This window comes from Zonotrichia leucophrys, chromosome 17 (assembly GCF_028769735.1).
Source record: "Zonotrichia leucophrys gambelii isolate GWCS_2022_RI chromosome 17, RI_Zleu_2.0, whole genome shotgun sequence".
Classification (NCBI taxonomy): Eukaryota; Metazoa; Chordata; class Aves; order Passeriformes; family Passerellidae; genus Zonotrichia; species Zonotrichia leucophrys.
This window is the reverse complement of record NC_088186.1, coordinates 41,692-66,623: the sequence shown is the minus strand read 5'-3', so window position 1 is coordinate 66,623 and position 24,932 is coordinate 41,692. Positions and strand designations below refer to the sequence as shown.

The following is a 24,932-nucleotide window of genomic DNA, read 5'->3' as shown; positions in this document are numbered from 1 at the left end:
TTCCTTAAAATCAGTCAATATAAAATCTTGACTTACACTGAGGTCAATTAAAATATCAAACCATTTACCAAAATAAGTCTGCTAAGTAATTATTACTTTTTAATAATTTATTTTGCAGTGCCATAACTAATTTCCCTTCATTAAACTTCAAAAAATAAGAAAACTCCTGGAGTTATTTTGCACTTTGAGTGGCTGCTTATAGGTTCTTGAGGCTTTCTTCAGTTTCCACGTTGTCAGCTTTGCTGCTGGATATGGAGTCCCATCTACCTGGGACTCCATATCCAGCACCAAAATATGAAGTGCATCATCTGGGAGTTAACTAAAATGCACAAAGTATTTGATTGCAGGAAACAGTTTGCAGTAGGACATTGAAGAAAACTAAGTTTACAGAAGCCTTGATGAGAAGAAAGCCAGGATTAAATTAGATCTGACCTGCAGCGTATGAATGATGCACAGTCCCCATTTGTGGTATAACCAGAAACACTTATTAAAAGTGTATATAGCTTTATAATATTTTCAGTATCAAATTAGAATATCATGTTTCTGGATAGCCAATACGGTAACTGTTGACGCGTCTGTTAACCAACAATATAAGGGATTGCATTCCTAGTATACACGTCAGCCTTTTTCCTTTAAATCAAGTGCTTGTATAACAGTTTTTTCTGATAACTGCTGAGGTTCTGCTCCCTGTTACATTTTAGAAACTTTGTTACATCTCTCCTGCCTTGACTGAATAGTTCTTGTTCTTCTTAACCGAGCGGGCTTTGTTCTCTTATTACTAAGTGTTCTTTGTTTTCTTGCCGCACACCGACCTACATGGTCTTTTCTGTGGCTGTAATTCAGCCTTTCTGCCTATGAGACCACATATGTTCTCATACTTGCTTCACCCAAGAATTGCTGGGTAACATGGCTCACATGGTCTCTCTTATATTAGCAGCATCATGTTTGAGCATTTGAGGTGCAAATTAATTTAAGAGTTTAATTCAGGACTTTGGCTTCTGCACAGAAATCAGAGTCCTTTGAAACTATATGTCTGTCTGTCAGTTCTGAGTCTTTCATTTTCTTATATTTGTAGGCAATGTTTACAAGTTTCAGACTGGCTCAAGGTTTCATGCAATACTATGGCATAAACATCTGGATGACGCGTGCAAAAGCAACAAGCCTCAGGTAAGGTATTTCTACCCACTTTTTCCTATTTTCCAGAAAATCCTTACTAGAAAAGCTCTTTCAATCTGTGTGCACACACCTTCCTGTGGGGACAGACATAATTCCTCATTCTGTATGCTGATCAATTTTTTTTCAGTGGGAGAAAGAAAGATTATTTAAAATTAGAGAATTCCCATCAAATCAGGTTTTGTGCAGGTCTAGCTATTGGTTTGGTCACCTTAGGAGCATATAACCTCTACTCTCAGTTGCTTCAAGCAAGATAACCTCATCTATTCTTTAGAAGGGACTGTCTCATGGAAAAGGAAAGCAACCATACTGGGATGGACTCAATGATCTTAGAGATCTTTCGCAAATGTAATGATTCAATTTACAATCTCTTCTAGGTACCTGCTAATCTAATGTCATTCGAATAATTTCCTCTCCTACCTGGTGTGACTTCAAGTGCCAAACCGAAGAAACAGGTTATTGTTCTCTAAGGAGGAAGAGGAGAATGGTTTTTCTGACATGAGCCAGCCACAGATATTTCAGCACTTTCCCATGTAACTTGAAAGTGATTCTGACACAGCTTTTAAAAGCAGAAAGTGAATGTTATCCCTAGGACCAGATAAAGTCTCATGCACTGAGTGAAAGCAGACAAGTTAGACGGACAGAAGATTAATCCGCACTCCTGCAGGATTCTAGAGCCCTCAACTATTTGTGGTCAGAGACTGCATGAACTGATATTTGGCCGCAAACTGAGCATTATATCTTCTGCCTGTTCTTTTTCAAATGGTTCTTTTTATTGTTAAGCTGCTTTGTGTGACTGAAGAATATTTGGCCCATGTTGGGTTTCAGTTCTTTCTAATGCACAGAATGATTGACAGTGTTAACTTGCTCCAAAGTGTCAATTAGAATAGAAAATTGTGGAACAACATTTTTATAACCTAAGTGCACTGAGTTGCTTGGCAATGTGGCTGCCTCAAATTTTCTATCAAATCTCTGGACAATATGCTGTTCATATTTGAGCTATTTGGGAAAAATGTATTTTGGCACAGGACAGTTGGATTTCTTTTTCATTCAGTTATTTTGCTCAGGAATACACTGGTAGTAGATTTAAGGCTGTTTAAATTTATGTTGTGCTGAAGTTTGTCTTTCATTCTTTTACCAATGCATAGTTGCTCATAAATTTGGTGTTTTGGTTCAGTCTGAACACTGTTCATTTCAAATCCCTTAGCATAGGGAAGCAGGTAATCAGGTGTTTTATATCACGTGGTCCTGGCTCCTCAGAATGACTCCATATCATTGTTTCTGTTCTGTCCTTCTGTGGACGACTTGGCTCCATTCAATTCCAGTATGTGTTGTGACTTCAGGACATTAGTACTGGTATATGGTACTGCTATTATAAAATCATGGTGGCAGTGAAAGACTGTCCAGCAGTGGAGCAAGTACAAAGAAGTCTCCACATCAATATCCAGAGAATAAATGAACAACAAAAGAAGTGTAACTGGACCTTCTTCTCCGAAGGAACGCTCTCTGTGCTGTATTCCTGCTGTACCCTGGCACTCCTGCAGTCAGAATCGTTTTCTGTTCATATGTTAAATTCATCACTTTTTCAAACTCTTTTGCTATGTAGCATCATTATTTCGACTTCATCAATCACCAGAAAACCTCTTCTGACTTTCCTAAGATTGTGTAGAGGAGAAATTTGCAAGTCAGCCTCTAACTTACAAACCAGGAACACCATGAAAGTCAGTTTAAGTGAACAGAACCTCTACTAGAACAAGCTCCCTGGCATTAGCAGTATGTATTCTGTGGACTTCATGATTTTCTACATTTTAATTTTGAAACTTCTCTAACAACAAGGAGAAAAAGCCAACTCTTTTTTAAATGAAGGTCAAAAGTAAATTTATTGTTCTTTTAAGAGTTCATGTTACAATCCTGAAAGCCTTAGATTATACCAGGTTTTCAAGAAAAACAGTTCCTGATAACAACTGCATTTAGATCCTGGGACATGGGAAAGCATATGTAAAGTTGACAAAATTTATTTGATAACTATGAAAAGAGTGGTAATTAAAAATATATTTGTATTGTTTTTCTCTTTCTTTGCTAACTTAAGACAACTTTGAACTAGGAAATACATGGTTATCTGCAAGGGCAGAGTATCGAACGCCATTAGAGATGGTATAGAAGCTTTTGAATGTGGTAACATCCTGTCAGCAGTAAATTACTTCAGACTGTTAGGCTATGATATAGTCTGAATTACTCTACACATGTGGATTTTTGTGATTAGTCATCAATATGAGATTTACAGTCTTTTCCGCATAGCACAATTGTGAAATTGCTGCAGAGTATTGAGAAATTCAGATTGATGGCAGTGAAAGAATATTAGTAAAACATCTTACACCAATTTTGAATAAGTAATAAACAGTTTGTAGCTGCTGATTAGAGGTGTTATGATACCATTTGGTACCATTTGCTATTACCAGGTACTGCTATGGTTAATTGAAGGCTGCTATTGTAAAACAAAAGGTTGCCTATCGCCACTGATTGTTACTGCATTTCCACCAAAAAAAATCACAAACCATACAAGTTCTCCTCCATCAAAGAGAACAACAACTACAATAGTTCTGTAAAAGTAAACATTATAACAGAATTGCCATTTTCAGAATTGTGAAGATGAAATAACTATAGGTAATATTATTCGTTTATTTAATGTATTAATTTATTTAATTGATTTTTCTTTTTATTATTTAATTATTATTTATTTATTTAATTATTTAATTTTAATGTAATTTAGTGCCAAAATGCATATTTTTCCAAATAGCACTAAAATGAGGCAAAGAAACTAGTTTTCAAAGTGAGACTGACTTGTCACACTATAATGTGAATCAATTTCAACATTTTGGTTTGTTTTGTGTGGAAGCTGTTGCACTATTTTTGGCTGTATTTTCCAGCAGTCCACTGCATGCCATTTGTGTAAAGGATTCTTTCTAAAATTCTTGTGAACTGTCTCACCTGTAAGAACTCTGGTGTTGGAATCTAGGTTTTTGGCAAAGTATTTTGTTACCTCAGTCTTGTATCGAGTTGCTGCATTTTTCAGTTTGTTACATTGATAATAATGATTGTTTTGCTAATTAAATACTTTAATGTAAAAAACGTTTGTTTACTACAACAGTAATAACATTTGGTTGTAAGTTTAAAAATGTGCAGGGTATGTATGCTGTTGACAATAAAATATTCTGAAAAAGGGGAGGTACAGAAGGAATGTTTTAGCTCAAAAGCAGCATGCATGTTTTATTTGTGAACGAATGGTAATATACTTGAACAGACTTTATAGAGCAGAGAGTCTAGCCATTTAGTAGTATAAATACAACAGAATCAACATTTCTAGGATAAAATTGAAAAAGCCTCCAAATTTGCAGCTTTTTCAAGTGAGATTTTGAAAGTCCAAAGAAGTAGAGACAAATTTAAATTTCTTTGCACTTCAAATTTAACTCAGCAGGTTTGCAGATGACGCCAGAGTGATGCAGTGGCCACACCTGAAGACTGGGGCCTGGACAAGCTTGATGAGAGGCTCGGGCTGACATAATTCTAATGAAAAGATCAAGAGAAACTCTGCTGAGAAGGACTTGGGGGTGCTGGTGTATGAGAGGCTGGACATGTTCTGGCCATGCGTGCTGGTGGCTCAGAAGCCGTCCTGGGCTGCATCAAAAGCAGTGTGGACAGCAGGGGACAGAGGTCATTCTGCCCCTCCACTCAGCTCTTGTGAGACCTCACGTGGAGTGCTTCATCCAGCTCTCAAGTTCGTGGTATAGGAAAGATGTGAACCTGTTGCAGTGGGTCCAGAGAAGAGCCACAAGAATAATCAGAGGGCTGGATCACCTCAGCTAAAAGGAAAGGCTGAGACAGATGGAATTGTTTAGCCCAGAGAAGATGTGCCAAGGAGATGTTATTGCCACCTCTCAGTACTTGAAGGGGACTTACAAGAAAGATAGGGACAGATTTTTTAAGTGACGCCTGATTGGAGAACAGATTATAGTTTAAAACTAAAAGAAGGTTGATTCAGACTAGATATAGAGAAGAATTTTTTTGCAGTGAGGGTAATGCATTTGTTTTGTGAACTGGATCAGTGGATCTAGGAAAGACACTTTCAAATGGGAAAAAAATATTTGGTCCACACAGGGTGGTTGAGGCCTCAGTCTACTATTTTTTCAGGTATTTGCACATGGTTGGGAAGCGCCTAATAGCACTGTTTACATGTCTTTGCAGGAAACTGGTGTGACATACCTCTTAACAAGGATACATCCCTTTGGAGATACACAGCTTTGGCTCTGAAAGAGAACTGTATTGGGTATGCTACAATTTTAAATGTAAGAATTACATTTTAAAGCATTTCATTGTAATAAGCATTTTACTCTGTGTTCTCCCCAGAAATAAAGACACTCTCTGTGGAAGATCTCTATAACTGGAACAAAGGTCCATAACTTACGGCCTTTGGCAGTAGAAAAGAAAATCCCACCACAGAATTCCTACGAATTCCAACCTTGTATTTTATAGTAGAAATGATTCAGCTATCATGTCTATCTCTAAAAGTAGACAGGACTCCATTTTTGGAGTTTTTATCATTGTGTAATTATCAATTTCCCTGTACTTTTTTGAAATTGACTTGCATTTTGAAAATATAACGGCCAGTTTGTGTTTCTCCATTTTACACAAGTTAATTTGACAGTTAGGCATCGGGGACGAATCCGGAGACCTCCTCGAGAACAGTGCACCACTGCTGATGTCCTTCTTTTGCACTTGTGCCATCTATGCCGTTCATTTCCAGGATGTGGCGTGTGGGAGCTTTCCCCCCGGCGCACAGCATGTGCACCTGGGTAATCAGCGCTCCGGAGCCGTTGGCGTCCGGATCTGCGGCCGGATAGGCAGGTTCTGCTCCCCAAAATGCGCCGCCGGCACGGACCGGCGACCCTGCCGCTGACGCGCGTTAGCGTCCCGCGGCGGCCGGGTTGCCCCGTTCGCGGTCTTACATGGGGCCTCCGTCACCGATGCCTCGGGGAACCTGGGAAAATGGCGGGAGAGGCCAGAGGCGTGGCGGGCAAGGCCGCGGCCCGCCCCGGGGGGTCTCCGGCCGAGGCCAATTCCCCGTCGCTCGCCGAACGAGACCTTTGGAGCCGCGCTCCGGTGGGGCCGCTCGCCGACCGTCGGTGCCGATGCCGTGCACCGCAAGCCGCGCAGAGGCACCACCACGGTTCGAAGCGACGAGCAGCCGCCCCAAGAGCGAGCGGCCCCATCTGGACCACGCCGGGCGGGGGCTCGACCTGAAATACGGCCGGGGCGGGGGTTCGCGGGGTCTCCATGGCCATAGCCGCCGCCGCGGCCGCCGCCTTCCCGGGCGGGAGGTGAGGGGACGGAGCGCTCCCGCCAGCCCCGGGCCCTAGAAGCGTGTTGCGGTTGCTTCTGTCGGTACCGCAGAGGGAGCCAGGTACGAGACGCGAGGGTTCCAGTAGCGCCGACCCAGCTCCGCGCGGCTTTCGCGGCGGTGCTCGCACGGGACTCGGGCGGCGGCGGGGCGCTGCGCACCCAGCGCGGGGAAGGGCGGGTCCCGCGGGACGGGAAGCCGGGCGCGCTCAACCTGCCCGCACCGTAGTGGAGCTCAGGCAGCGGCACCTGCTCGGGGTCCTGTGACTGGCAGCGCTCGCGGGAGAGGAGCGACAGATTCGGGATTTTATTTCCACTCAAGAAATAGTAGGATGGTGATCAGCTGTGGCATTATTTTTCACTAGTGGGGTTAACCGCTTAAAGGTAAGTTAAAGGTACCTATTAATTGTCCAAACCAGGTTTTCTGAGTTTCTGTCTGAATTGGTACTAAGGGTGGAGATTAACTTTAGATTTGAAGAATGCAAAACTCCTCCAAAGCATAGTTCCAGTGTATGTTGTGAGTTAATCGGAGTAGGCAGCTCAAGCCTCACCCTTCTTCTTGCACTGGGATGGGGGTAGAATCAGAAGGGTGAACGTGGCAAATCCTGTGGGTTTTCCCAGAAATAAAGACAGTTTAAAAGGTAAAGCAAAGCAGAATGCAAAACGGAATGTGTCATCTATCCATTATGTCCCCTTAGCAGGCACGTTTCTAGCCATTTCCAGGAAAGCAGGACGTGGTCAGGTTTAGCGCTGACTTGGGAAACCATATGCTGTCATGTTGCGTGTTTCCCCCTTTCTACTTCTTCACCCAGTTTAGATGGTTGAGCATAGCATCATATGGTGTGGAATAGGCCTTTGGTTGGTTTGGTTCAGAAGTCCCAGCTGTGTTCCATGCAAACTTTTTGTGCCATCCACCTCCTGGGATAGAAGCCAAAGGAGAAACAGAAATTGCTTTGACTCTGTGTGAGTACTGTTCAGTGATAGCTAAACATCAGTTTGTTTGAAGCACTTTCTTTGGTCACAAAACACAGCACCCTGCTAGCTATTAGGAAGAAAATTATCTCAGTCCCAGCTAAAAAAGTACAGTGTGAAAGAAAAATTTGAAATAACAGTCTTTTAAATGTCATGCAGTTTTTGTTTTGCCCAATCTGTTTGATTTTCAAAGGGCACAAAGTTTAACTGTTTACAATAGGAGGAGTTTGGCTTAGGGATGTACAGCAGATTATAATGGAGAAGTTTCTGAGTGTGTACCCGGAAGTGTGGGGTTTGTCCGTTCTAATGGCACAAAATAAGTACAGCAAGTGTATATTGTTGTACAACAACTGTATGAGAGCACTGTATTTTGTTCTGGCTTACTGTCCTTATATTTAGAATAGAAATAGACACTTTTAATTTTTTTAGAGTAGTATTTTATTACTGGAAAAATACTGTCTTCAATTTAATCCTTCAAACAATATGCTTTGGATCTTACAAAAGAGGAAGGACATCTGGTGTGTCAAAGAACCTTTCTGAAAAAAGTAAGCTATCAAAAGATTAACAACAGCCAATTGAGATAAAGATGGTAAGTTATTGTTCATATTTGTTAATATTAACACTGTGTTAATAACATAGTGATCTGTGGTTTTGCCTTTGATAAAAATCAAACTAAAGGATAGAGAATAATATTTTTCAAAAATGGTAATTTTTTTTAAGGCTGTTTTTCTAGTGGAGGTCTAGTTAGACCCTGAATAAACAAGGATTAGGTTGTTTATTGTTCTTATACTGCTGAAGCTAATACTTCATGTTAGCAACTCAAACTCTGCAGTCACCTCTTGTCCTTTGCCCTCTATCCTTACCCTAGACTGGGAGATAAAGTAATAAGATGAGAGTTATGAAAAACTTAATACAAGGTATTCATTGTCAAGATACTGAAATGAGCAGCATAAATAGTTGTCAGCTGTCTGCATGTGAACAAAACAAATTACAAAGGAAGGCCACAATGCATAGAGGATGTGAGGGAGATTAATTATTACTCAGGAATGACTCTTGAACTAAATTAGCAATTGGTACCAGCTTTTAGTTAGGACGGTGCTAGTTGTGGAGGGTTTTAGAAAGATGTTGGAAAAGACGGTCTGAAAATAGAAGTTGGACAGCAAAGGTAAACATAATATCCAATTTGAAGGCAATGCAAAAAAAAAAGTAATTTCAAAATTCTAAAAAGACAAGATATTGAAAGAACCTGTAATGGGAGATTAATAAATGTGTTTGTGAGCATAGCGGTACAGTGTGGCTAAAGCATGAGTGATTCCTTGGTTTAGGATGGGGAAAAAAAGATTATTTAAATATATGAAAGTTTGTAAGTGTACTCTTGATCCTGTGCAAGGTTTTAGAGTAAATTTTAGCAAGACTGTGACCACTGAAATAAGGAGAGACATGATTAATTTGAGCAGCTCAATCTAGTGAAAGATGTCTCACCTACAGCAAGGGGATTGGGACTAGATATTTTAAAGTCCTGTCCAACCCAAGCCATTCCATGATTCTAACCGTGACAAGAGCTCTTTATTATGACCTTGCTGCGGAAGAAAACATTGTGTAACTGCACTTGCCTGACTGACTGGGCAGATATGTCAATTGTAGGCTGATGACAAGCTCAGATGTATTGATGCAATATGTTGCATCTCCAAAAAATGAAATCCTAGCACACATTAAGAAAGAAAATTTCCAACAATGATGAGGGCATGTTAACTTGCCACATACAAATGGATAAGGTACAGGCATTTCCGGTCTCTTGTACTAGAGAGTAATGGAAACTGGGCCAGCTGCAGAGAAACACTGGGCGAAGGAAAACTGTTTGTTATGATATGGTTTTACCTTTCATTCAACTCTTTTGTTGAATGAAAAGGTAATGAAAATGAAGATGAGGAGGTGATATCACTACAGTCTGTCAGGGTGGTGGAGAGTAAGAAAGTCTGTTTACCGTTAAGTGGAATACTGCAAAGAAGCCATTGATACCATTAGCTAAATTTAGTATTAAAGCAAATCTGCATCATTTGTGACATGCTTACTTGCATATTAATTGGAATTTAAAAATGCAAAATCAAAATGAATTGTCACTATAAAAGAAGAGTATTTAAATATGCTGAAAGCATACCTTTGAAGTTAAAATTTGCCATTTCACCCTTTTTATAGTGAGGAAGTATAAATGTAGTGTTCTTAATTATACTGACATAATGTGTTTTATGACTACATATTTGTGCTGTTTATTTCAGGAGAGCAAAATTAATGAGTTATGTTGCGGAAACCATGAATTTCACTCATCAAATTGTACGTATTTCTTTTCTTTAAGATTCAGTGTTCTGATGTGTCTTTGACCTCTTGATTTTGCTCTTTTTCTTAGCTTCTAGAACTCGCTGTTGTTTCAGCACTCTCTCACAGTTCCTAACCAGAATTTGTATCTACATGTTCTAACTAGGCCTTATAGTACGTCATGAAAAAAATGTTTGTCCAAGAAATGCAAGTATATATAGTGTATTTTTCTAGTTCTTTTCTTCTTAAGTATGTGTGTGAACTGGGTTTATATCAACATGCAAGATTAATTTTGAGAAGAAAACTTAAGTAGCCTTAAAAAATCCATGCAAAATGTTTGATTTTCTTCAGCAACTCCGTACTCACTTGTAATTTAAATTAAGTTCTTGCAACACAGCTGTGTGCTTTGCTCAAGAGAAGGAAAACTTGTTTTTCTGGTAGGTGTGGCTGCTGTTACTGACATTAGAAGAGCAACAGCTATGGGAAATAAAATGTGCCAGGAAGTATCTTAGGTATTGTACCAGTGTTTCTCCTCACAGTATTGTTCTGTATTGAACAATTATTACCATTTACCTTAAAAGTATTTATCTGTTTAAAATAAACAATTAGTAGATTACTTTAGCAAAAAATGAATGGAGGACTGAACAGAACCTCACTCTGCTATCTACTTTAAAAGGTACTTTTTCCTTTCCGCTGTTTGCTGTTCAAAATGCAATTGAAAAGACATATTTTTTTCTTGTTAGTTATTTATTGCTAGAAAAAGTAGAAGAAAGAACAGGTACAGGTAATAAATTTATTTTGTTATTTACTGTTGATGTGTTTTGATATTTCTTTAATTAAAAAAATATTTATTCTATAAGATAGATCAATATTTTAAGTCATAAATAGATAAAAACAAGGGGGAAAATGTTAAATGTGACCATCTCTTTGTAAGAATGCTAAAATATATAACATCCTTGGAATAAGAAGGCTTGGGGGAAACCTGTACTTTAGAACGTATCATAAAAAGACTTAAAAAGTTTGAGTTGTTTTCAGTCACAAATCTCCAGCTAGAAGTCATACAGCAATGGCAGATTCTTGCTATGTATTTGCTGTTCTGTTCTCATTTTAAGGACTTATGGGGATACTATCTTCATTTCAGAGATAGAAGAGTCAGTGCTTTCTGCTGCTTCTTTTCTGCTTTGTGCCTAGTGATGCAGTGAGATTTTTGGTGCCCCTATAACTATTCTCTTCTGCAGAGAAACACTTGGTTTCTTTGCAGAAGAGAGATTTCTTGGTAGCTAGCAAAGTCTGCTGTAAATCACATCAGCCTTGGCATATGGGACATTTTCAGGGGTGTGTTGTGACTGTGGTTCTCCCTAATTCACTTTTTCATGAAATAGCAATTGTTAAAATACAGTACATTATTTTGAGGGCACAGACAATTATTTTTCGCCTGCTAGAAACATTTTTGTCATCTTTTGCAATAGCATCAGTTCATTCCATCCTGTCATTTTACTCCACACTTCCTGCTGGCAATTGGGGAAACTCTCTTCTACCAATGCAATTTTCTAATCTGACATGAATTTAATTAATCTGGGACACTTTTTTTCCCCAAGAATCTCTGTGGTACAAGCAGGCCTTTTAGGAGACTTGCTGTCACTTTTCTATTTATGGATCATATTTGAATACCTAAAGGTGAATTTGTAGAAAACACTTTCCTCTAGGCTCCACTTGCAGAAATTAGTGCTTTGAGAGTGCCATAAACTCCCATTCAGGCATTAACACTTGCTAGCACAAATGCTGCTAAAGACTTTGGTCATCCAGTCACTCAGGACTGCCTACCTGTACCTGCAGCAGCAAGAGTTTTAAGCCCGAACCCCCAAATCATGCCAGGAGCTAAGACAGCATTGATCCATTGTAAAGAGGCCCAGATCTCTAGTAAGCATTAATATGAGATGGCCTTTCCTGCAACTCCTGCCTCGTACAGGGTTACGTGGGGTAGAGTGGCAAACTGAGTTTTATACCTGCATTGATTTCACCTGCTTTTGTTGCATTGTATGAATTGACTTTCCTCTGTGTGTATGGTTTCTTCTCTAGTGATCTGCAAGTTAGGGAATCCATACATTAGGGCTTATATCTGGACCGTCATGTGTAATCCCCAATTAGCATATTTATTATGAACTTGATTAATTCTATATACATTTAATTTATCTGCCTCTAGCTTGTCTGTGAGAAGTCTGGTTGAGTTTGGTTTTTTAAAACGTAATTTACATACACACTGCCTCAGTGGAAAAAAAAAGTTTTGCTTTGCTTTAAGAATTACTGCCTAGTTATTAAATTGGATATTCTAAAATTTGGATTCTTGAAAAAAAAAATTCTCCTTGTATTGCTGTATATAGACCTGTTATATTCTGCAGAACCCTCCATGTAGAGAAACTTCTCCACACATCTGACAAATAGAGGCATTCAGAGTGTCACGTATCATACATATCATTAAATGCATGTTCTGTAACTAGATTTTCATAAAAGCACAGTAGCTGGGTCTCTGAGTAAGTCAGTGCACCATGACAGAGACTTACCCTCATCCTGTTTGTGAAATTCTTGAGCAATGATTGTGAGTATTATCTCATACTGCCTTTTCTTTTCTGCAGATAAGGCAGCATAAATTACAAGGATAAAGAAATTTGCATGGACATTTAGATCCGTTCAAAATGATGTGTGCTGGGAAAAAACTTTACTTTGCTGCTGCTGTGTGCATTATGACTGTAACTTCAATGCTTGCAGTTTCTTATCTGAAGTTACAGAGACTTTCTCATCAGCCAAAAGTAATTCAAGAAGGTGGAAGATGTAGAGGGAAAATTGCCATTAGCACAATAACAGCATTAGAAGGTAACAAAACTTTTATTATATCCCCATACTTTGATGACAGAGAAAGCAAAGTCACTCGTCTGATTGGGATAGTTCACCATGAAGATGTAAAACAACTGTACTGCTGGTTCTGCTGTCAGGCCAATGGAAAGATATATGTATCAAAAGCAAAAATTGATGTTCACTCAGATAGATTTGGATTCCCTTATGGTGCAACAGATATAGTTTGTTTAGAACCTAAAAATTGTGATCCAACACATGTATCAATTCATCAGTCTCCATATGGAAATATTGACCAGCTGCTGAGGTTTGAAATTAAAAATCGCAAGCCTGAGACCTCTTCTGTTGACTTCACCGTGTGCATTTCTGCCATGTTTGGAAACTACAACAATGTCTTGCAGTTTATACAGAGTATGGAAATGTATAAGATTCTTGGAGTACAGAAAGTGGTGATCTATAAGAACAACTGCAGCCATCTGATGGAGAAAGTCTTGAAGTTTTATGTAGAAGAAGGAACTGTTGAGGTAATTCCCTGGCCAATAAACTCACACCTCAGGGTTTCTTCTGCATGGCGCTTCATGCAAGACGGGACACACATTGGCTACTATGGACAAATCACAGCTCTAAATGACTGTATATACCATAACATGGAAAGGAGCAAGTTTGTGGTCCTTAATGATGCTGATGAAATAATTCTTCCCCTTAAACACCCAGACTGGAAAACAATGATGAACAGTCTTCAGGAAGAAAACCCAGGGGCTAGTGTTTTCCTCTTTGAGAACCATATCTTCCCAGAAGCCGTATCTTCTCACACGTTCAACATTTCATCTTGGAATACTGTGCCAGGAGTTAACATACTACAGCATGTATACAGAGAGCCTGACAGGAAAAATGTAATGAATCCCAGGAAAATGATAGTTGATCCACGAAAGGTGATCCAGACTTCAGTCCATTCTGTCCTACGTGCTTATGGGAAGAGCGTGTATGTTCCCATGGATGTTGCCCTCATTTATCACTGTCGGAAGGGCCTTCAAGGAAACCTTCCCAGAGAATCTCTCATCAGGGATACAACACTGTGGAGATATAACTCATCATTAATCATGAATGTTAACAAGGTTCTATCTCAAACCATGCTGCAAACTCAAAATTGAAACCTCAGTTATAAAGAGTGAAAGTGGAGGGCTACCTGTATTGTGGGAAGACAGAGAATATAATTTAAAAATCACATTACATTGATTTTCACATGGAGTCTACATTTTTCTGCAATTATTTAGGGAATATATAGCAAAGCCATGAATCACTTAATGATGATATTAAGGGTCAATGCAGATTGTAGCATCTCTTCTGGGAAATGTACAATTTGTTTTCAGTTAATAATAAAAATCAGTATTTGTCAACTGATTCAAATAATGCAAAATAGTTTTCAACCTATGTACAAAAAGTTCAAATACAATCATTAGTATAAAGGTAGCATTGCTTAATTATTGCAGTTTGTATGTCACTGGGTACTAAATTTGTATGGATCAATATGAGTAAAAGACAAGTAATTGAGTACAATCTTCCTTTCAGTTGTAAAAAATTACCCCTTACTGAAAGGGAAATAGTTCTTGGAAATAGTATATGTTAAAGATGTGATGGATTGTAACACTAAACACAGCCATTGGAGTTTTGCTGATAAAGAATGTCTTGTTCAACTGGGCTTTGGAGACATGTAAGTTTGAGAAGAGTCATTGCACGTATTCCTGAATTACTAAAGTGCTAAATGCTGAGTTGTGTCAACAAGCTTTAATAGAGGCAAGGGAGAGAGATTCATCTTAATGAAAAAGATACTTTTGTGAACCAAAAAGAACCTATTTCAAGGAGGAAAAAATAGATGGCCAAACAACTTTTATGAAATGTAATATTTTGTTGGGGTTTTTTCTGGCACCTTGAAGCCTCGTAGGAAAATATTTTGTGAAATTTAGACACAAGTTGGATTTTAGTCCTTTATGTGATGGGTAAGTTGAATTACATTGCTTCCTTGGTAGGTGTAAGGGTACAGAAGCTGCATTTTTTCTTAACTCTATCTGGAAATAGTGCTAAGTAGTGACTTGCTGATGGGCCAGATGGAAACCAAAGCAAACAGAAAAACCATTTGCTCATTTTTGTTTCACAGTTTCAGTTTCACAGTTTCAGTTTCTGTTTGATAAAACCCCAGAACTACATGCATTGCATATGTTGTCACATTATACTACAGCCTTCCTACTGAAGGCACATCTGAAGGCAGCGATAGCCTGACAGTGGTGTCTGACAGACGGAAGTGTGTGTGAGAGCAAGTATGATTTTTAAAATTTCTGCATTAGTGTCATGCTTTCATTCCTTTATCTATTTGGTAGTGGTACATATCTGTGCCCTTAAAGAGCTCTGTCATTAGTGGAATAGTATCATTAGCAATGTCCAAAGGGAACTTCTACTTCGATTCACAGTGATTGCAGCATCTCCCAGACTGTATCATAAACAAACTTGCAGCTGTATTAGGATCTGAAATGCCTGCTCCTGTCAGTCATACAATCTTGTACGGCAACAGGTCCATTAAGAATTTCAGACTTGCCATTTAGAAAGGGCATCTGAAAGTCCAGCTCCCTGCTTATAGCATGGTGTGCTCAGGGCTTTGTCTAGGAAGGCTGGGCAACCTGTTTCAGTCTTAAACTAGACTCACTGTGGAGAATTCCTCTCATCACAAGAACCATTAACTATTGTCTTGCTGCAAGATGCCAAAATGAGTCTGACACAGTTTTCTTTATAGCTCACTAGTTAGCTGGAGACAGTAGCAGTGCCTCCGCATCCCATGCCCACCACACCTTCCCGTCTGGAGGGCTTGGCCTGGGTGTGTTTCTCAGCCATCTTGTGCTCCACCTCTCTGTGGACTCTGTATAGTCAAGGTCACTAAAAGAAGTAGTTAACCAAGATTTCCTGCTTTGCTGATTTGGAAACAAGGACATTTCTGGCAGGCCTCTGTTTAATCTTTCAAACTTAATGCAGTGCTGTATAGGTGGTTCCTTTAGAAGCACACATCTTAATGATACTGTTATGTTACTCCCACATTAGGAATGCTGAGAACTGGGTTTCAAGACAAGTTACTGAAGTTATTGAAAACATTCTTCTTCATGGAAGCTTTCTTCACTTGGGAGTGAGACAACAAAAGCTCACCTTTGTGAGCTCATCATTTATGTCCCCACACAGTGCAGTTTGAATTGAGAGTTGTGAATTTGGCTTCTGGTTAATAAAATCCTTGAGTACAGACAACATTTTTCAAAGTAAATTGATGTGACTAAAGGTGAAAAAACTGAATGCTTAAAAGTCTGGCTCTGTATTTTAGAGACTGCTCCTCTGTGACTTTAAGCTACTCCTACGGCATCCTCAAATACTGATTCTTGCATATGAAAACTCCCCTTCATTGTTGTAACTCATACCACATACCTTTGGGAATAGTGGCCTTCATTTAGTATTAAGTATGAAATCAGGTCTCCTTGAATAGTGGGAAGAAAAAATCACACTAGTAATGCTGGACAGTTTTGTCCTCTGAAGGGCACGAGCACAAGCTTCATGAAAACTCACCTTTTCAAGTTGTGTGAAAAAAAATGACATTAAGGCGGGAGGGAGGGAGGGAAGGCAGGAAGGAAGGTAGATCAACCTCAAGCATTTCTAAAGCATGTGATGTAGATGCAGCTTTAAAGTACATGTCAAATAGCACAAAAATATGTGGACAAATACTTGTTAAAGGACTCATTTGATTCTTCTGGTTCAAAGGCTCAGTATTTAAAGCTGTCATATGGAAAAACATTTTGAAGAGAAAGATTCTGGAGAGAGAGAGGGTTTGCTGTTTTCTCATTTTTGCTAAGCAGCCATGCACTGCAACCAGTATTTGCTATTAGATGTACAAAAGCCTATGGTTCTAAAACAGTAGCTTCAGCTTCCATTTCAATAAAAAAAAAAAAAGATCAGAAGTCAGGTCAAGCACAACTTGATTTCAGACTTGGTAGCAGATTTGAACGGTTTAAACATTACAAGCTATACTTCAGAGTCCAAACAGGTATATTTAAACATGAATATAGACAAAATTTTGTGGTGGATACTGTTAGCATGCTGCATTGCATTATTTCCAAAACAACCCATTCCCAAATGCCCAAATAAAAGTAAATGATTGTGCATTGCATGATGATACCATTGGATGTGCAACTTTGGTTCATGCAAAGTCTCATTTTATGGACACACTGCTGATAGGCCATAAATTCCTGAAGATTCTGTATGTGTGAGCTTTTCAGCCATGTTCTTTCCATAACACCAAATGGATACTATGGTCTGGCATACTGGTGGCAAAAACCAAGCCTGTATCATTTTGGCCATTTAGTCCATTTAACCAAGACATTTCACCAGCCAAGAAACTTGAACCTCTCTTTGACTTTCTATATTCTGGTAAAGGCCAGCGGCTTATCAGTTTTTCTGTCCTCAAGTCCATTATGTACAGGTATCTGTTGTCAAACAGTAGAGCAAATATCTCTCCAAAGCCCAGCAACGATACATTTGAGAAGTCTGGAAGTTTGATAACCCTAGAAGACAAGGAAACAGTGTTAGAATCTCCCTTACAATGTTGTCATGAGCTTGAATTACTAAAGGGAATCCTGTATGTCTATAGAAAATGTGTCTAAAGTCATCATTCTGAAGTAATTTAGAAAGAACTGGATGCAAATCTTTCAAATTAAGCAACTGAACACTTTAGCTACAGTCAGGCCTATGGTTTCACTTCTGACTTTATATATTCAGGACAGACCCATCTGAACATAAGTGAAGGCTAAGGTTTGAAAGGGATTATTCTGCAGAGCACAAGAGAAAAAAAAGAGCCATTTCTACATACAAATGAAAGAGCAAATGTACTTGTGTTTTACAGTAAATTTCCATATGGATTTCAAGCCTCAATATCTTTACACTAAGAGGTAAAAGCTGCCATTATTCTTTTGATTACTACTCTAAAAGGCAGAAGTAAAACAGAGACATGCCTTCTTTTGATAACCAGGTTCAATAAGTCATCCAAGACTAGTCCTTAGAATGCTGTTTTACTGATGTTTTATGTTAAATTAACCATGGGAAGAAATAAAAGTATTGTTTAGTTCCCCAACACCTTGATGGTGGCTTCCCTTAATAAATAAAAATGGAACAGAAACTGAAGAGTTGAGTCTTCCACAACTGCCTGCATGTTTGATCATAGCATTACATAAAGCAAAGAACTGAGGCACAAAAATATGTGGGGATGAAAATCTGCTCTCAGCAGTAAGAGTCCATCTTTCTGTTTTGAAAGATGGGAGAGTAAACTAAGAGGTGAAATTACTCAGTTATTCTTACTCATAAGAAGCACTTCGGGAGATCTTTCAAATATCCACAATTATTCAGGGTATTTGTATTAAGGAGTCTGCTAGCAGTTCTAAAATGCATTTTTTTTCTTTAGTAAGTTACTATCTTTGATGCCACCATTTCCAACTCATACAGCTTGATTCTTTATGTGGAAATGGAATGCCATCATGTTCAGTCCCTCACTGCAGTCTGACAGATTTCACTGTCATTCCACAACATTAGAAGGAGTGACAGATCAGTGGTGCTATAAGGAAAAAGACTTTTTAATTTCTTGTCCCAGCAAAGGACCCCCAGAAATTCCTGCTTGGTTCTCTGTATAGCAGTCTCCATGGTAACATTAGCTTTGCATCACTACATTTCCACATTCACAACTACAGCACTGCAGTCTGGTTTAAGTCTATACTGAACCACTTCAGCTTACAGAATGAAAATATGGAAGAGAATTAGCATGTGGCCAGAAACAAAAACAGCAATGAAACGATTCATATTATCAGATGACAAAATTAGAATTAAACTGCTCGATATGTGTAAAGCAAGATGTTTCCAGGATTTTATTCAACATTCTTTTGGTCCACATTTAAGGTAAGTTAGTAAAACTGGTTAACTACTTCTTATTTATTTAATGAAGACTGAATCCTAAACTGAATGGTTTACCTGAGAATATCATAGCTGGCAAAGTCCCACTGGTATAATCCTAGTGCTGAACTGCACACTATGTATTTACCATCAAAGTGCAGCCTAGGCTGTAGGGAGATGCTGCGGTCTTCAGAAACAGACAATGTTCTTAAGCATTTGCAGTTTATTTCCCTTCCAATAGGCCAAATCTATAATTAGAAAACAGTTAAAGACCATAAAAAATACACATTATAAACTGTTACATAAATAGAGCAAGCCTCACAGTCTCTTTTCAAGCATCAGATAAACGTGTGCATGAGTTTTTTCCAGAAATATTTATCTTTTTCAGGTAGAAACATCAATTTTTTCAAGTGACTTGTCTTACAGTGCAGCACATGTTGTTTCTAGCCTAAGAAATTGCCAGTGTAAATAGGTACTTTAAAGAATGGGGGGAAAAACCAATCAACCATCCAACTGGGACAGAAATGTAACTGTTTCAGTTATGAAACTGTTCTATAGACACAAACTTACAGCACTCTCCAACCCCAAAGTCCCCAACAGTAACAGTATTTGCATTTACCTGTTTCACTGTCACAACTTGGAAGCACCAATTCTTTGCATTACCACTGTTGTAGAGCTATCGTTTAAAACTAAATGCTAAGGCAAGCATTGAAAAATTAGCTTCCAAAGAGTTTCATGTTCTGCACGCAGCCTCCAAAGCAGGAAATGTGGGGAAAAACTAAATCCAATTGTTTGTAAACAAATCCTATTGTTTGTAAACTTCAGCAAACTACTCAAGCTTTTTGCTTCCCAATGTACCGAAATAATATATGCATGATATATGGTACATACCTTGATTTCATACTTATCTGCACTTAGGAGAATATAATCCCCAGGACTATGCATAAGAGATTTGACTTTGCATTTCTGCAAAACGACCTGTAATTGAAGGATGGTAATGATTTATATTGATGCTGTTAAATAAATAAATTTTCATTTACATTTTTCATTTCACTGACCACCTGCATAGTGTACCCATGAATATAGGCAGTACAAATACTTTTTAGCAACTGAAGGAAAACTACAGTTTACACTCTTTTGTTCCTACTAGTGACAATTTACTGTACTAATAAGCAAACATACATACTTCATCCCTCATCTTTCAAGTTCTGAAATAACCAGAGGAAAAATATTGTTTCATGATGAGATTTTTGTTATCAAGATCATTATATTTTTACATAAGTTTTAAAGCTATCTTTTTTCAGAACCAGTTTTTATTCAGTCTTTGAATCAAAACACTGTTTCCTAGTATTAGCCCAGCTGCTTTGGAATTGAAATATCTTCAATAGTCTGAAAGGTTTAATTACATCTTAAATATTTTTTCTCTTGAAATGTTATTTTGTAGTATTTCCAGATGTTCTTCAGATTCTAAACCTACCTGCAGGATTAGGATTAGGAAATAAAAATTTAGAACGTGTTACAAATTTAGTGCAAATAAATGTGTGAGATTAATTATATATCAATATTCCCACCTTAGTGACCCATTCTGTGTGTCCAGTAAGGGTATTCAGGCACGTTCCTGTTGATAAGGCCCACACTTTCACAGTGAAGTCTGCAGAGCCACTGACCAGAATATCAAGTTCATCATTGTAATCCACACTAAAAACTTCAAGCAAAGAGGGAACTAAATAAGGAATACCAGTCTCTATGAATGCATTTTTCTGTGAGACACTAGTAGCATCTGTATGAATTTAGCAGCTTCTAAATTCATATGCTACTACATCCCTAATTGTTCTTGAACTGTATAAATGAATTGTTGCTCTGGATGCCTAAGTTTACATTGCAAAATTACTGGGGTTTTTTGCCCAAATTAAGAGCATGTATATCAGTGGTTCCTTTAAGGCTGGATTGTGGCAGAGTGTAACTTAAGCTAGTTCATATTTCCAGAGTTTTAGTAAGATAATTCCACAGGATTAGTATATTTTATAAATACAAAGAAAAAAACTACTAGCTGAGCTGAGGGTATTTCTAAGTACATGACAAAGAATTGAATTATGAGGGCAATGCAAATATCTATTCCCAGCTCCCATTTTGCTCTTTGCTTTAAGCTCATGTCCAATATGGGAATAGAAAAAATGGCCATGGCCATGTATGCCCTGCTACCTAAGATCTGCACCTCTTTGAGACTTGAAGCTACTGAATAACCGTGGCATTTATTGTTACTTCCATGCAATTGGAAAATGCTACATGGGTAAGCTTTGGCATATTCAGGGACAAGTGTCTATCTGTTCTGGTCACTTTCCCTGTTGAGGGAAACTGAGGGGACTCAGATGACAGAGAACAGAGGCTGAACAAACCGATGAAGCTAGTGTGCAAAAAGCTAAATTTAATTATATTTTGTTTGATGATGATGTACATTACTGCACTGGTGAAATTACAATTTTAAAATTTCAACATACCTGCACCAGTATGTCCTCTGAAATGCTGTGTCTTTGCCCCAGAGCTCCATTCCCAACAGGCTACTGTGTTATCGAAAGATCCTGTTACAAGCTTTTGTTCATCAAACTTCACTGCAGCACAAGTGTGTGTCTGGATACCATATATGCACTGACCTGTGCTTACATCCCACAGTTTTGCAGACAAGTCATCTGATCCTAGAATATAAAACAACAGGATAAATGCAAGATTGGTAGATTCTGGCATTATGTCTGTGATAGTGTCTACTGAAACAGATGAACGGAAATTTCAAGTGACACATCACTCAGGTTTTGACTGTACTGCAAGCCTCAGTTTCTTTCAGGAAGGAAAGGGTTCCAGCAAACTTTGAAATATAGATGAATACCAGGCCTCATATTCTGCCACTTTCTTTTCTCTACCTGAAGCTCCTCTTTTTTCAACTGCTAGCTTTGGAGAGGAAAATAAAGCTCTGGACTCCTTACATCTGCTTCTCCTGGAGGTTTCAGTACAAAAGTTGTCAGAAAGTTTTGACAATGCTGTTTGCTGTGTGTAACATTCACTACTGAGTAGGTAAGTGAAAGACTGGCTAGAATCTAGTTGTTGGCTTCTAGTTAGCATCCTACTGTACCAACAAATGACCGACTGAAGGAAGTATTCCCAACTTAGTGTATAACATTATCATTCCAAATTACTGGAAAATCCTTGAATATGCTCTGACAGCGATTCATTGTAATGGTTATTATTCTTTCATACTAAGGCTTCATATATGTTCTGTCTGTAACTTAAGTTCAAACTGAAATACTGCAGTCTCTACTCTTCAGGGAGGAAGCTGAAATTATGTGCAAGTCAGACTAGTAGCAAGGTTAAATCTAGTTTTACAGCACTTCATAAAGCACTTATGTTAGGAACTGAAAGTGCTTACAGCCTTGTTTCAAAGAAGATAGGATTTTTCTTCCACGCTCTGGGAGACTGAAATTCTCTCACAGCCCAAAGTCCTTTTAATTGAAAGCTATCTCTAAGAGGATAGGTAACATATCTGTACTTTCCAAATGGGCTTACTCATAGTACCAGCATGATCAAAATCACAATCTGGATTGGAAGGGCCCTTAAAAATCATTTAGTTCCAACCATGGTGCCATTGGCAGGGACAATGATACCTACTGTTACTATTTCTTTATCAAACAAAGACATTGGTCTCCTTGTGTTCTTAGTAAAGTGACTAATGAGTTTATTAGTACACCAGGTGTTTAAAAAATTGAAAAAATAAGTAATTTTGAATTATCATCTGTATTCACACTATGACAATAATTTGTCTGGTAAAAGAAAAGCAAATTGTCATTAATCTTATGAGGGGGAAGAGAAAACAAAGAATTTTAAGACTCCCAAGTTGTCTCTCCTTCCTACCTGTACACAGAAGTCCATCTTTATAATAAAGTGCATATACTCTGGCACTGTGTCCAATTAATGAGGATGTCTCAAAGGCTTCATGGTCCTTCAGTTGCTTCATCCTTAAAATAGCTTTTAGGTAAACCTTCTTCCAATGTAGAGGATCCTGAACAGAGTCATCTATCTGCCAACCCAAATTCTTACAGGCAGTCTGCCACACCTCTGTACAGGCACTTATAACCTTGTTCCACTGCTTAGAGACGAGGCAACACGTGAGTAAGGTCTGCGGATCAAGCCATTTTAATAGATAAAAACTAAGTTCCAATGGAAGAAGTTTGAGGAAGTCCCTCTTGAGTAGAATCTCTAGATTATTGGAGAGGTGCCTGAGCTGGACTGCTCCACTCAAGCTAATCAGGTGATCCAGAGTTTCATTTTTCTGCAAGTCCGTCAGAGAAAGAAATGCAATAGAAATGTTATCAAGCCATGCTTCAAAGTCCTTTTTCTCCATAAGGTTATGGAAAAATTTACCTGTGATACATCAAAATACTGTATTAGTTCCGTTCAGAAAATAAGGCATGAATTACATCTTTATTACGGGTACATAAGTATTCCAAATGGCATGTTAACACACAGATTGAAGAGACCAAATGCATTTTAAAATATTCTTTAGGTTAGGACTAAGCATTTGCATGCGCCCTGAACTATAATTTGTCCCACAGCAGACTTACAAGTAAACTGAATCTAGCTAGTGAATGTCAGCATTCATTATGAATGTTAACATACTTCTTGGTTTAGATTAACACTTTCAAACTCTGAGTCCAATAAGGTAGGGGTTAGTTTAGGTTTTACACCTATTGCAGCAAATAAACACCGTCTTAGAGTTTACTCATGGATTATTCTGATAAAAGGAAAAAAAACAAAACACATAACCAGAGTGATAAGCTAGTTACTAACATAATGTACTCATACCTTCCTCCTGAACTATTTTAAATACAAAGCAGATAACTAGTTACGTTTTCAAAAAAGTATACAAAGATGTCTGACAAATTGTGCTGGGGGATACGTTAGTCTTTCTAATTTTTCTATTTGGCCCATGTAAAGGCCTGAGCTTGTGCTCGTCTAGCATCAGTTTTGATGTGTCTGTACCACTTTGACCTAAATGCATTTTAAAAATCCTTTTGTTGTATTTTTTTTTCCTATTTCCTCAGTTTATTTCCACTGAGACTTAACTGTGAAATTGAATACCACCCCCTGAACGCACTTATACTATCCTGTGACATCTCAAATTCCTTCAGCGACCTGAGACCATTGATTAAGAAGATAAACATCCGGGAAGCAATTAAAAAATAACATACATTTATTTTCTCTGGAAGGTCTAATTCATTAAATAACTGTCTGAATTTCACAGCACTCCCAAACTGAAAGAACTGAGGTATCTGAGTGGGACTCAATAGCATGTTTATTTCTATACACACATTTTACCATCATAGAATTAGATCTTAGAGCACACCTCTTAACAGGGCATAGGAGTACAGAAAATTACAGTCATCTCTATAAAAGGCTGCACATGGCATGCAATTGTTGGTAAAACAGACAAGAAGGTTCTGGATGTCGAATCCAAGGAACCAGCTGCTCCTTTTAATCACAAGTTCATTACAGTAACTTTTACTGCAGACAGCACTTACCAGCTTTCCTCAACACATATGGCAGTGAATACAGTTGCTGTTCAAACAGGCACGTGTTAAAGTAAAAAATTCTAATAGGCCGGCTACGAATAAAAACTCCGTGAGCCCCAAGGCGTTCGTTGTATTCAATACGTGAAGATATTACTGAAATTCAGGGCTTCTGTGAGGCCGCTGAAACCAGTGCTCGAGCCTCTTTTCCAGGTGTTACGCAGCCAGCCCTATCCGCTCCCCCCGACCGCTCCCAATATACCTCCACACGCAAAAAGCACGGCGAGGAATGCAGACTCAGCGCCGCTGCTGCCGATAGCTCCGCGTCGCTCACCTCAGGTAGCAGCCCGGTGCGGGGTGTCCGTCGGCGGGCAGTCGCCACGGCTTGCGCGGACTCCCGGAGTCCAGCACGGCCGGGTGCTTCCCTGGGGCCATCGCTCCCACGGCAGGACCGGCTCTCAGCACTTCCGCAGCCCACGCCACAATCTGCAGGCACCCACGGCAGAAGGGTCACCCCCAAGAGGAGACCAGGGCCTCACGACCGCCCGACGCTGAAGGGAGGGGAGGCTGGGCCAAGCCCGCTCTGGGCGAACCGCCGGCACCGGAGAGAAGGCGCTCCCTGACCCGTCGCTCTCACGAACAGGCGGCTTCCGGCGCATCCCAACGTCATCGTTCCCCGCCGCCGCGCCCAGCCGCTTCCACCCGGCCCGC

General features: G+C 39.0%; 3 protein-coding genes across 9 annotated transcripts in view; 2 read left to right on the top strand and 1 right to left on the bottom strand.

Annotated features, from left to right (window-relative positions):
* The window catches only part of RALGPS1 (Ral GEF with PH domain and SH3 binding motif 1), a 76,430-nt gene extending 70,830 nt beyond the window's left edge, over positions 1–5,600 (top strand). Inside the window, exons 21-22 of one of the 2 annotated variants that reach the window (XM_064727395.1) lie at positions 1,076–1,167; positions 5,416–5,600. In XM_064727395.1, coding sequence (XP_064583465.1) covers positions 1,076–1,167; positions 5,416–5,481 — 158 coding nt within the window. In that variant the 3' untranslated portion in view covers positions 5,482–5,600. Of the gene's footprint in view, positions 1–1,075; positions 1,168–1,550; positions 4,480–5,415 lie in introns of those variants that run through there. The other variant, XM_064727394.1, reaches the window with a different exon arrangement.
* LOC135454854 (uncharacterized) lies at positions 5,475–16,211 on the top strand. Of its 5 annotated transcripts, XM_064727403.1 has the most exons (4): positions 6,493–6,631; positions 9,816–9,870; positions 10,294–10,364; positions 12,486–16,211. In XM_064727403.1, the coding sequence occupies exon 4, from the start codon at positions 12,546–12,548 to the stop codon at positions 13,851–13,853; it is 1,308 nt and encodes a 435-aa protein (XP_064583473.1). In that variant the 5' UTR covers positions 6,493–6,631; positions 9,816–9,870; positions 10,294–10,364; positions 12,486–12,545; the 3' UTR covers positions 13,854–16,211. The 5 variants fall into 5 exon arrangements, with proteins under 5 accessions (XP_064583475.1, XP_064583473.1, XP_064583471.1 ...); XM_064727405.1 differs by lacking the exons at positions 6,493–6,631; positions 10,294–10,364 and adding an exon at positions 5,475–5,516; XM_064727401.1 differs by lacking the exon at positions 10,294–10,364.
* Positions 16,212–16,250: 39 nt separating this feature from the next.
* On the bottom strand, positions 16,251–24,692 carry FBXW2 (F-box and WD repeat domain containing 2). Of its 2 annotated transcripts, none has more exons than XM_064727399.1 (7): positions 24,556–24,692; positions 22,567–23,076; positions 21,165–21,359; positions 20,238–20,371; positions 19,558–19,644; positions 18,745–18,914; positions 16,251–17,291 (listed from the first exon to the last, which is right to left on the bottom strand). In XM_064727399.1, exons 2-7 carry the CDS (start codon positions 23,054–23,056, stop codon positions 17,003–17,005), a joined length of 1,365 nt encoding a protein of 454 aa, XP_064583469.1. In that variant the 5' UTR covers positions 23,057–23,076; positions 24,556–24,692; the 3' UTR covers positions 16,251–17,002. The 2 variants fall into 2 exon arrangements, with proteins under 2 accessions (XP_064583469.1, XP_064583470.1); XM_064727400.1 differs by having other exon boundaries at positions 22,567–22,984; positions 24,556–24,675.
* Between the last annotated feature and the right edge of the window lie 240 nt (positions 24,693–24,932).

Coding starts and splice junctions, on each gene's coding strand:
- LOC135454854 (XM_064727405.1), top strand. CDS start 12,546: ATGATGTGTGCTGGGAAAAAACTTTACTTTGCTGCTGCTGTGTGCATT.
- FBXW2 (XM_064727399.1), bottom strand. CDS start 23,056: ATGGAGAAAAAGGACTTTGAAGCATGGCTTGATAACATTTCTATTGCA. Junction 18,915..19,557: donor CAGATAAGTATGAAATCAAG/GTATGTACCATA, acceptor TTCTAATTATAG/ATTTGGCCTATTGGAAGGGA. Junction 17,292..18,744: donor GCCAGCTATGATATTCTCAG/GTAAACCATTCA, acceptor CTTGTCTTCTAG/GGTTATCAAACTTCCAGACT.